This window comes from Podarcis melisellensis (genome assembly GCF_964234715.1).
Source record: "Podarcis melisellensis genome assembly, chromosome: 7".
In the NCBI taxonomy this organism is placed as follows: Eukaryota; Metazoa; Chordata; class Lepidosauria; order Squamata; family Lacertidae; genus Podarcis; species Podarcis melisellensis.
Window position 1 is genome coordinate 16,780,755 of NC_138539.1, and position 13,064 is coordinate 16,793,818.

General features: G+C 44.3%; 1 protein-coding gene across 1 annotated transcript in view; it reads left to right on the forward strand.

Annotated features, from left to right (window-relative positions):
• Positions 1-13,064, forward strand: part of EIF3H (eukaryotic translation initiation factor 3 subunit H) — an 82,099-nt gene that overhangs the window by 13,287 nt on the left and 55,748 nt on the right. Inside the window, exon 2 of the mRNA XM_081918914.1 lies at positions 3,749-3,905. Within this exon, the coding sequence (XP_081775040.1) occupies positions 3,749-3,905 (157 nt within the window). The remainder of the gene's footprint in view (positions 1-3,748; positions 3,906-13,064) is intronic.

The window sequence follows — 13,064 nt, forward strand, 5'->3', positions numbered from 1 at the left end:
ACAGAATTCCTGTTGTGAATGTACTTTTCATTGTGACAATAGGCCTTTTAACGTTGGCTGTCCTTTATAAAAACACTTACTGGGTTTCCCATTTGACTCTGTCCCTCCTTGTTTGTCTTCCTTAGCTGTATACTAAGTGTTGGTTTTACTATATGCTCATTTCTTTATTGTGTTTCTAAAATTTAGAGTCTAAGTCTTGGAGAATAAAATAGGAACCTCCCCCCCCCCAAAGTTTAAGGAGCCTCATCTTCTCATGTTTGAGAATATGTTATCAGAGAGACTGTATTTTTGTCATCTGTTTTGGACAGTCAGTATGGTGTAGTGGATAATGCAGGGTGAAGAACCTCCAGATTTTGGACTCCAGTTCCCCTCATCCCTGATTATTGGTTATGCTGTCAGAGGTTGATGAGAGTTGGAGTCAAGCAACATCTGGAGGACCATAGAGTCTCCACCCCTTGGATAGAGTACTGGACTGGGACCAAGGAAAACAGTGCAATCCATGTTCTGCCATGAGGCTCATTCTGGCTTTTTAGATACTGTCCCCTGAAATATTCAGTGATAACATGTGGTGGGATATTCTGGAGTGGATGGGAGGCTTATCTCCCAGCAAAATTGACATCGCATGTTTGTTGAAAGGATAAAATATGGAGGGTTGAAGGGGGAGAACCATGTCTGTGAATGTGAGTTCCTGGGAAGAAAGGCGGAATTTAAACAGTGATACATTGATTAAAGAAAGCCATCATAAGTTTTTTTTTTTAACAATGCAAACTCTGAACCTGTTTTGTTTAAGGTTGAAAGGGGACAAAGAACCACCAACAGCTCGGCTAGGAAATTCTTGGATTTTATTACTGTGCCCTAATGGTTGCAGTGTAACGGTATTGAGCGCCCGCATTCTCTGGAGCTCAGAGAATTGGAATCTCAGGGCACCTGTTTCAGAAATGTTTCTACAGCGGAATTGTTCGGCAGTTTCCATGGCAATAAACTTGCCTCGTGGAACGGGTACAATGGCACTCCACATTTAGATCAGCTGCTTTCGGCACTGCTTTTCAAAACCTTAAACTTCATTTTGGTCAAACCACCCTAAGGATTGTAAGAGCCTGTGCTTGTCACAGTGCAGACTGACTCGCGGTCTCACAGGCCATGGCGGTGCCCTGTTAAGGACACGGATGCCCTTAGAGGAAAAAAGAATGCTCCAGGCCTTCCGTCTGCGTACCTGGTTTCTTTGACAGATCAATAAGCCTTCAGTGCTGCTTACACAAGATTAATAGCACATGTTGTAAAGGTACAAAGCTCAATAGCTTTATTTCCTGCAGACCTAGGCACTTACAAAGGGAGCGTAAAAGTGATTGATAGCGATGCAGCTTGGAGAATGTAAAAATGTCTTGCCGCTGTCATGTTGCAATGTTAGATAGCTTGCAAGTGGGGACTTGCAAAAAACTTCTGGGCAGGGGCGATGCAAAGAGGAGATGCTTTCCCCCTTTTAGCTATTCCTCCCACCACCCATGTGCGCTTCGTGCCTCTGTGGGGACCACCACTGCAGCTCATTGGCTGGTGCTGTGATGCATACGGCTCAAGCCAGAGGCCATTTCTCCAGGTTCGGCTGCATGGAGAAAGCCTTGGTTGTCTCACTGCACAAGCGAGGAAGCGTCATCCTTGAACAACGGGGCTGCGGTGGGGTCCCTAGGCATGGAGCCAGTTCTGGGACAGCTGCTTGAACATAAGAAGATCCCTGATGAATCAACCCAATGGCCCATCTAGTTCAGCATCCTGCGCTCACAGTGGCCAACCAAATGCCTGTGGGAATCTCACAAACAGGACCTGAATGCCACATCACTCTCCCCTACCAGCCACTGGTATTCAGAAGCATGACTGCCTCCAAAAGTGGAGGTCGAACTAGTGGAGCTAATAGCCATTGATAGTCTTCCTTTCCAGGGATTTATTTAATCCTCTTTTCAAGCCATCCAAGTTGGTGGACTGCCTCTTGTGGGAGCTCATTCCTGTTGATCTATGCACTGTGCAGTGCTTTCTTTTGTCCTAAATCTTCCAACCTTCATGAGTTACAGCAAAACTCATTTCTTCATGACATGCGTACAGTACTGTTAACTTCCAGGATCATGTTGCCTCCTGATTTGATTCAAGTATGTTCACACATTGTCCTTTATGCCAGGGTTGGTGATCCTGTGGCCTGTCAGATGATCTTGGACGCCCATGTTCCATCATTCTCAGCGAGCATAACCAGTGGTGACGATGGACATTGTAGTCAACAACGTCTAGAGGGCCGCAGGGTTCCTACTGCTGCTTTATGCAGACATCTACTTGGGTGGGGGGAGGTTATTGCCTTTGTTTGTTACAATGGTATGCATTTTTGTGGTTTTTATCTTGTAAATCGCTCTGCTATGCTCCGATGAAGGGTGTTGTAGAAATTCCATAAACAATAAATAAATAATCCGAGTAAAAATGGTGGGTTGGAGCCTCCTGCTGCCATCCTTCTCACTAGACAAGTTCACTATTCCCAGTTTGTCATGTAACAGGATCAATTTGTGTTGCCCCTAATGTTTTTTAGGGGGCTAGATGGCTCTGCTGGGGCCATTAATAAGAAATTGTATGAACCTCATAGGAGAGTTCTAGGGATTCGAGATTGGGAGAACACTCTGGCAGGCATCCATCACCTCTGACTCAGGCTACAGGGGCTGTTTTCTTCACGTTGAGCTGAACTCTGTTTCCAGTATTTGTTAGCTGTTTGAGCAGTGTTAGAAACTCAGATACATAAACTAGGCGCCAAATGGCTTGTTAAACCAAGATTGCAGTTGCCAAAACAGAACGCCTAGCTGCCATTTTGGGGTCAGATGGCTTGAAAGTCGTATTTTTCAATATGGCTTTTTGGTTCCTGAAATTCATTCTGATCGTGCAGATAAAAGATAATGGATAGAATTCTACAGGATTTGTTGCTAGTGTGTGAAAACAGCCAGGATCCAAGGATCAGCAGGCATGCATCTCCGGGGGAGACTTCAGGTGCCATCCTGGCGCCTGGGCATCTTCACTTGGTTGCAAGTGGCCAATAGCCAGGCACGAAATGCTTAACATTGAGAGACTACTTCAGTGATTGGTGGCCATGACTGGGAAAGTGACATCGTTTCTATGGGAATGCACAAGCACATCCTATGACAGGGTTGCATACCAATTGCCTGTTTCATTTAACAGGTATTTGAGCAGAAGGTTAATCCTCATTAAAAAAAAAAACTTAATGAAACCTGCTCTTCCGCTTGGCAATTAGTTCAGCTTGAGCAGAATATGTGACTCTTGAGTTGGCTTTCCAGAAAAGAAAATCTGCTCTTGCTATGATTCCCTTTGCTAGATTCCTTGACCCTCGTGAGGAGTGATCTCCATGTAGTTGACATGTTATGTTTCTGTGTTGCTTTTCCATTAGAGCAAGTCCATTTCCTAACCCTATAGTTAAGGTAAAAATTAAATTTCAAATCCTCTACTTTATTCTTGTTTTGAGCAAGTATGCAGGACAAAGTACATGGGATGTCTTAACGTCTCTTTGATTCATATCTCCTGGACCTGCTCTTATTCTTCTTAATTTTATTAGTATATTTAGATTGTCTGGACGTGGTGTCAAACTTTGGGCAGTGGAATGCTTCAATTATTCATGTTTGGATCTGTCCCCTGTATTTCTTGGGAAACTACCTGCTAGTTGAACCGAATGATCTGTTCTAAATGAGGCTCTTGGAATCTGTATTTTCAGGTAGTGCTGAAGATCATCAAGCATTACCAGGAAGAAGGCCAGGGCAATGAAGTGGTCCAGGGTGTGCTGCTGGGGCTAGTGGTGGAAGACAGGCTCGAAATCACCAACTGCTTTCCGTTCCCCCAGCATACAGAGGATGACGCCGACTTTGATGAAGGTAACAATTCACAATAATCATGTTTAAAGTCTCGCTCTGGGGCTATCATGCCTGCTGAAAACACTGTAAATTGGAGACCATATGGGAGAAGGAATCTACCACTAATATGTTCTGTTAGGTAGGTTCTCCTTGGGGAAATAAGTGTCTTTAGTACAGGGGTAGCCAATGTGGTGGCTACCAAAGTGGAGCTGGGACTCCAACTCCCATAAGGCCCAGCCTGCACGACCAGTGGTCTGGAATGACGGGAGCTGTAGTCCCGGAGCATCGGGAGAACACCCCATTGGCTGCCCCTGCTCTGTTTGAGAGGTATGTGTAATGTAAGGCAGGGACAGGTAGAAAACCACTCCAAGGTCCTCTGGTGTATCGCTGGCCCATTCTGTTGTGCTGCCTGCTGGTTATTGGGCCACTTGAAAAGCATGTTGGATTGGGTGAAGCTTGGTCCAGAAGGAATTCTTTTGTTTTTAAGCAGGGTTGGGGGGCAGGAAGAGGGAGCAAGCATCAAAGAAATGGCAACAAGAAGAAGGCAATCTCCAGCTCTTCTGGTAATGCACTGTTTATTTAGCCCAATGCATTTTGGAGAAGTCTTCTTCATCAGAAGCTGTATGAACAGTTGTTTCTTCTTCATTAAATTGGTATATTACCCCTGAAAGGTAGATTTCAGGGCGGTTCACAACATAAAACAACAACAACATAAAATTACAATATATATAAAAAAGTAATAAAAACAAGAACAAAAACAAACCAATAACACACACAACACATTTAAAAGGGCACCTGATGTCTATCAGCCAAAGGCCTGGTTGAAGAGATGTACAGTGGTACCTAGCAAGACGAAATTAATTCGTTCTGCGAGTTTTTTCGTCTTGCGAAGCACGGATTCCCATAGGAATGCATTGAAAATCAATTAATGCGTTCCTATGGTCAAAAAAAGTTTTAAAATCACCAAAGTGTACAGTACTGTACATACATTTTCTAAGACTCTGGGGGACAACTCGAAGAAGGTTTGCTTCTTGCTGAAGAACCTGCCCATGGTCTGCTGCTTCATCCGCCTTTTCAGCACCTCCCTGAAAGACGACATGACCCTCGTATCAAAAGTGTTCGCAAGGTCACGTGTCAGGTCCTTGTCAGGGTGGTGCCGCTGTGCAAAAGCCTGCACATCTTTCCACTTCTGGCAAATGTCCCTCAGTTCTTTCTTCTCCTTCTTCCTCTCACCGGCCTCTGCAGCAGCAGTCTTCTTGGGCCCCATGGCAGCACAGCTCCTACCTTCGCAAACCCCCCCAAAAATAAAAAATCAGTGCTTCACATCCAAAAAATTCAAAAGCACCAAACCTTCTAGAAAACACCCCAATCCAAAACCTCCCCAAAAAGTTTTAAAAGTTTAACTTACCAAATGGCTGCAAAAGAAGTTATGAGTTACTATGAGTTGCAACTGCACCTCTTCAAGCAATGCACCCTGGGTATTAATGGTTTTAAGAAAAAGGAAACAAACTTGCAAGACGTTTTCGTCTTGCGAAGCAAGCCCATAGGGAAATTCATCTTGCGAAGCAACTCAAAAAACGAAAAACTCTTTCGTCTTGCGAGTTTTTCGTCTTACGAGGCATTCGTCTTGCGAGGTACCACTGTATACCGAAGGCACCAGCTGGACCTTCCTGGGGAGAGCATTCCACAAACAGGGAGCCACTGCAGAAAACGCCTGCTCTGATGTTGCTTCCCTCTAGACCTCTCATAGGGAAGGCACATGAAGAAGGGCCTCAGAAGATGATCTCAGTTTCTTAGCTCCAACAATATCTATATCCGTATGGTAGTATTGCCATGGGATCAGAGTTGTCTGTGGAAACACAACAAGAATATTTGTTCATCGCTGGATGAACAAATCTGGAGGAGCCCTCCAGATGTTGGATACCCTAGGTGGACAAGTGGTAGGCAGAGCCAGAAGTGTTCTGTTTCAGTTTCTACCATAACCACCTCAGTTTAGAAGCCATGAATTCACAAGATGGCTTTAGGTAAGTCTCAACCTTAGTTGCTGCCCCGACCTATGGGGCTAATACTGTTCTACTTTACTTAACTGCTATAATTGTTATTGAAATAAAGAAGGTATGGTGTGTTATAAATACTATTATTCCTTATAATTTTTGTACATTTTGAGCTTTGAAGTGCCAAACGATAAATATAGGTGGCATTTACAAAGAAAATTCATATTGCTGTTCTAAAGATCTGGTTAACTTTGCTTATCCCTGTTGATTTAAAAAAAGCTAGCATTTTATATCTTGTTCCTAAATCAGAAAGCATTTGCGTCTTTCTTAGTATCTCTGTGGACCATTGTTCTTCTTTGCTAAAAAATATTGTTACTCCAACACAATCAGTTTCCCTGCTGTGTTGTGTCTTGTATCTAAATTTATCTCCTGGGCTCTGATAAATTCTTAACTCAAGGTTTTCTAGCATAAGCTGAGAAAATCACATACATAAAAACTGTAAAAATTAGGGGTGGGTATCTTGTTTGACACCGAGAAATACATTCCAAATGTGCCATTGCCTATTAAAATATGCCTCTGCAGTCAAGAGGATTTGTGACTTCTCAAAAAAATGAAAGCTGCATGCTTTCAGATTCTATCTTGGCCTTGAAGGCCCTAGAAAAGTATCAGCAGGGTAACCAATCCCATTTCAGCCGGGTAGGCATGCACCGCAGTACAATGGTACCTCGGGTTACAGACGCTTCAGGTTACAGACTTTGCTAACCCAGAAATATTACCTTGGGTTAAGAACTTTGCTTCAGGATGAGAACAGAAATTGTGTGGCGGCAGCGGGAGGCCCCATTAGCTAAAGTGGTGCTTCAGGTTAAGAACAGTTTCAGGTTAAGAACGGACCTCCGGAATGAATTAAGTACTTAACCCGAGGCACCAATGTACTGTAATTCAGCCCTGGGTTCCTAATGTGCAGCTTTATGTAAAATCTAAGCATCTCCTATTCAGATTTCAGCTCCGTGCAGATACTTTGGATTGCTCTTTCTTCCTATTGGCAAATGGTTAAGAATAAGATAGATGATGGCGATCCCTAAAATCACTAGGGGCAAACATTGCACGTCAGGCGGCCTGCCCCCAGGCTTGCAGGCTCAAGGTAGAAATGGGGCATGTTTGGGAGGAAAGCAGAGCAAAATGAAGCGGCCAGATGTGTCTCAGGGAGGCACCTCAGTGTTATAATAACATTCAGTGTCAGTTGGAGGAGCAATTGTAATGTAGAAGGACTCTGCTAGGGAGAAGGGATTTGGGAGAGAGGAGTACAGAGGGCAATCTTAGGTGTAAGCAGAAGGTTGTACCTGCCTAGAGCAAATATTTTGAGGAGCAGCATATGGGGATGGGGAAGGGAGGGTAGATTGGAATGATTGAGAAGTTTGAAAGGACTAAGGCTGGTAGCCAGTGCACATGCTCCATTAGCATAAAGATTTCTGCATACTCACCATAACTCCCTCAATTTTTAAATAAAATAAATATAAAAAATAATGAGAAACCTTTATTGTCACTGCACCACCTGTGTGCAGTGAAATTAAACGAGCTCCCCCCATATACTCAGTTTTGTTCGCACTCTGTGTGCCTGTCGGAAGTCAATTGCACCACTATTTTTTCCCCATTTTCTACACACATGCGCTGCGCCTTCCCCAAATCTGCTCTGAAGGGCTTGGAGAAATCTGGGAGGACAGATTTTGGAGGCTTGTGGGAAGAGGAAGGAGAGGGGAAGCTCCATTGCACAGCTAAAAATCCTTGTGCTGTTGGAATGATTTCTCTGAATAGCACCCAAGTAGCTTAACCTTCTTGAACTCTCTGCCTATTAATACTAGGTAGTCGCCTTGTGTGTACTGTTTACAAGGCCTGCTAAAAACTTCTCTCTTTAGGCAAGCCTACCTGCCGCATGTATATAACTGTTGGTTTTATCTTTATTTTGATAATTTTGTTTTTGTCTGCTTGTTTCCCAATCATTGATTTTACTGGCACTCTCTTAGTAGTGTTATGTATCATTTTTGTAAACCACTTGGGTTTTGTTTTATTAAGCAGAATCTGAATCTCGGTAGATTGTGTATTTATTTATATAAGCTGAGAAGAGAGGAAGACAGTGAAGAGAACTTGTAGCACCTGGCAGTATCTGTGTGCATGCTCACACTTGGAGAAGACAAACTCCCTTGGCAATGGGGAAGGGGGGGATATCTGCATGTGAGGCAGAAAGTGTTAGCAAAGCTCCAGCTGTACACTGGAGGTGGCAAATCTGTGTCACGTCCTCCCGGTTGATGTTGCTATATTCCAGCTCCCATCAGCACTGGCCAGCATGCTCAGTGATCGGGAATGATGGAGCCACAACATTTGTTGACTCCGGGCTCTCGGTTCCTGCTGTATGCACGTATCTTTTTCAATCCTGGCCCTTACGAAAGTAGCCTGAGCAACTTCAGAACGCTTGGAAAAATCAAAGCAAACATTCCATACATTTATAGTAAAATTGTTCACGTGGCAAAAGTCTGCATGTTCACATTGAGCCACTGTTTCTTTTTAATTATGGTTTGATGTGAGTGTGCAAACCGTCCCATTTCAATCTTAACAGTGCAATCTGAATTGTTAAAGTTGCATCAGACATGTAAGTGGAACATGTTTCTAGACCACAGAGCCATACGTAGCTTCATCTTGGGGCCTGAAATAACACTTCAGGTACAGAACTAAATCAGAAATTTCATGCAGAAGCAGATCTATAGGCCTTACCATGTCGAGATAGAGGTTGAAAAAGAGAAATGGGTACATAAAAAAGAGGGGGGGTTACTGGGGGGAGAGGAGGTCATGTGGAACACCATGGCTCCACTTTTTGAATCCAGAAATGTCTGTAGGCAAGCTTTGCTGGTTTTTAAATTCTCCCCATATCCTGAGGACTGCTAACTTGCCTGATGGGAAGTGGGCAGAGATGAATGTGAAGGATGCTAAAGTCTTCAGGAGCACAAATGCTTATGAGGTGCTAACTTTGTAATGCAGTTCTGTGTCTGTTCTGTTCACACTGCCTTTTAGAGCTCTTGAGCAGCAAGTCTTTTATATAAACTGAGATTAGACTTGCAAGAAAAACCCTTCTACTCCATTTGATGGTGATCTTAGGAACTGTACTGTCAAAACTACCATCTCTGAGAAATGAATCATCTATTCAGATGAATCATCTCCTCCGACACTGCTCTCCCAAGACCCCAAACCCACATTGGCCTGATTATTAAGTGAGCACTTGTCTCTCCAAAACTGTAGAAAACTCCTACAAGGAACTAGATTTAAAGCTTTTGTAACTGTAAAACAGGGGTAGCAGCCAGTGTGCAGTTGGTCTGGCTGCGACTCTGCCATCCCTGACCCTTGGCCAACTGGATGGAGTCCAGCAGCAGCTTACGGAGAGGGATAGCCCATGTTGTCTATTCCTATGTTAAAAGCACACTGCACTTAATGCAGGACAGTGAACACTTAGGTTGCGAACGTGATCCATGTGGGATGCATATTCGCAACCCGCAGCGGCGTGTCTGCGCATGCACGCTTGCGATTTGGCGCTTCTGTGCATGCACAAAGTGCGATTTAGCACTTCTGCGCATGCGCGACCCCCGAAACCCGGTACTTCCGGGTTTTGGTGGGTCGGTAACCCAAAAAAACTCAACCTGAAGCGTCTGTAACCCAGGGTATGACTGTAAAGGCCACCACTCAGTGGTGTGGTGGTGTCCTCTTTATCCTGCAGTCTTAAATTAACACTGTGCTGGCAATTGTGGCTTGTACCTGTAAATGGCCGCTCTCAGATTGGAAAGGTTAAGTGTAGTAGTCTATAAGGAAGGCAGTGGTTTCTCAGGTACTTTGGGCCTGTTTATTAGTGATGTCTGTCCATTCTTGGTGTGGCTCTGTGGTTTGGGAGAGCGCCTGCTGCACATGCATGGCCAATACAGTGGTACCTCAGGTTACAGACTCCGCTAAGCCAGAAAAAGTGCTTCGGATTAAGAACTTTGCTTCAGGATGAGAACAGAAATTGTGTGGCGGCAGCGGGAGGCCCCATTAGCTAAAGTGGTACCTCAGGTTAAGAACAGTTTCAGGTTAAGAACGGACCTCCAGAACGAATTAAGTTCTTAACCCAAGGTACCACTGTACTAGGCTCCCCCATGGAGGCTTTCATTGTGGCTTTCCAAAGAACCCGATGCCAAGCAGGTATTCTGCAGCTTTTCATCTGCTGATTGTGAACCCTTTGGGGTATAAGGAGTCAACTCTCACTGTGAACTTGCCAAAGAGAGCGGGAATGAGATTTATCAGCTCTGTGAATTTCCTCAGACAGAGCAGACAATAAATCTAGAACAAACAATATAATTCTTCATTTAAACTTTTATCTTTTATGTTGTTAACGGAAAGGCTTTTCTGTGGGGCTTCAAAAGCATATTACTTTGAATTATTTTCTCACATGCCTCCATTGGGATCTTTCCCCCTCAAGATGAAGGCTCATCTGCTACAATTCCTTTTACTTGACAAGCTACAAAATAAATCTATTTCGGGCAATTAAGCAAGGCTGTTATGAGAACTGAAAGGAAAATTGAGACAAGGTGGGGTTGTTTTTTTAAAATGGGCTGTTTATTAAAAGCCCCATTAGGGGGCACTGTTACCCAGCTTAAAACCAGTCACGTCTCATTTGTGTATGCTGGCTGTGTTAGGAGTGAGGTTCGCAAACGGGTGCCGGCGGAGCGGGGCAGGAAAAGGAGAGCTATTTTCATGTGCTAAGGTTCGACTACTGTTTTATACAACCAAGTTCCGTAAGCATGATACACAGCGCATTGATTCAAATACCTGTCCGATACATTTGCTGCCTGTCCTTTCAGGCAAACTCTGCTAGCTTAGAAAGCGCAGGTGGTTAAGGTAATCTCTGCAAACCAGTATGCATTTATCTCAGAACTCTGTGTAGAACCCAACACAGTTCTTCCACTCTGCTCTAATAAACCCCTTTAGGGACAGACCATGGGTCCATCAGACGCCACCTGTTCCTCCGCAAATGAATAACCACTGTAATTTCCATCTTCCTTCAATCTCAAGATCTTACCTTAGCATTACCTTACCTTACTGTATCATCACAAGCTGAATGAAACCTAGTGGTTGGGGAAGGGCTGTAGGGCTGGTGGCACAGTGGGTTAGTATGCCTGGCTGCCAACTAGAAGGTTAGTGGCTCAATCCCACCCAGGGATGGTTGTGGGCAGGATTCCTGCACTTCAGGAGTTTGGACTAGATGACCCTTGGGATCCCTTCCAATGCTGATGATTCTGTCAGAGGATAGTAGAAACACAGGACCCTTTTACTGCATGAAATCATCGGCAGTGTTCAAAATTAGCCAGGCACATTTTGCAACCGATGTGGGTCCAATGCTGACCCTGTGCCACATTGCCGACTAACATCTCCATCTGCCTGGCCCCTCCAGCTTTCTTAGGCAGGTAAGTAGGAGAGCTTATTTATTTCATTCACCGTATTTTTTCGCTCTATAAGACACACTTTTCCCCTCCTAAAAAGAAAGGGGAAATGTGTGTGCGTCTTATAGAGCGAATGCAGGCGGGAGGCTCTTCTCGGTGCTCCCTTTAAAGAGCCACTGCACACCCCCTCCGCAAGCTCTTTAAAGGGAGCGTGGTTCTTGGGGGAGCCTCTTGCTGCCCTCAAGAGGCTTTGCGGGGCTGTGCAGTCTTGCTTGCTGTCCTGGCTTCTGCCTTAGCCGTGTGCAGCCTCTCCCGGGCAGGGAGATGAAGGCTCCCCCATAAGCTAGGACAGCAAGAGGCTATCCCAGAAGCCAGATCCCTCTTGCTGTTCCGGCTTCTGGGATTCAGAATATTTTTTTCCCCTTGTTTTCCTCCTCCAAAAACTAGGTGCGTCTTATGGTCTGGTGCGTCTTACAGAGTGAAAAATACAGTATATCCCACCTTTTTCTCCTGGGAGTACAGGGTTTACCTCACTCCTCAGTTAATCCTCACAATGACCCTGTGAGGTAGGTTAACAGGCTCTTGAGTGTCCCATTGAACTTCCTGAGTGGGGATTTGAACCCTGATCTCCCAGGTCTCAGTCGGACACTCTAAGCACTACACCACACTGGCTTCCTGGAGTACTTCTTCTATGGGACAGGTCTATGAATTAAGTAGGTAAATGAATATGGGTAAAGAAAAATGTCACTTAGAGAAGGATCTGAAATATTTTCCTTGAAGCTTGAATTTGATTTATTCTGGATTGTTTTATTTGATGTTTCAATGTGTTGTATACCGCTTTGAAATTTTTTCCTTTAAAATATAAAGTGGTACAGAAATGAAATGAATAATAATAATAATAATATCTCATTGGAGGAAAAAAGGCGCCTAGACATTCCGTTTTGACGACCATAACCTAGGTTAAAGGTGCCCTTTGGTGATTAGCTTATATATCTGAGTTTCTAACCCTGAACATTGTTCCTTCTGGCTCAGAACTGTCTACAGTCTGTACAGACTGGGAGCAGCTCTTGAGGTTTTCAGGCAAGAGTCTCTTTCAGCCTTGCCTGGAGATGCCAGGAATTAAAGCTGGGGCCATTTTTCATGCACTCTTCCACTGACCTGTGACCATTTCAAACTTGGTGTTGCAAGGTACATATTAACTGCAACTGAGAGCAGCAGCCCAACCTATTCTTAGTAGTGTTTGCTTTTAAAAAGCGTGAAATCATCACACTCCGCTTTCCCTGCCCCTTACTGGCTGCTGCTTGGGGAGGCTTGGAAATTCTGAGCATGGTGATATCACAGCAGGCAATGGCTTTCATAGGCGTTACTAGGGAGGAGCCAATATCCTTTTCATAACATCTCTTTTGGATCTTAAGTGACGTCCGTATTACTATTATTTTTCCTTCGATAAGTAGCCTATTTCAGATGATGCATTATAATACTGCTTTTGCATTTCATCTGTAACTGGCTGTGTAGCATTCATAAGAACGTAAGAATAATAGAACCTTAGAATTATAGCATTGGAAGGGACGCTAAGGATCATCTAGTCCAGCCCCTCTGCAAAGCAGGAATATGCAGCTATCCCATGTGGGGATTGACCCAGCAACCTTGGCATGATCAGCACCACACTCTAACCCAGGCTTCCTCAACCTCGGCCCTCCAGATGTTTTTGGCCTACAACTCCCATGATC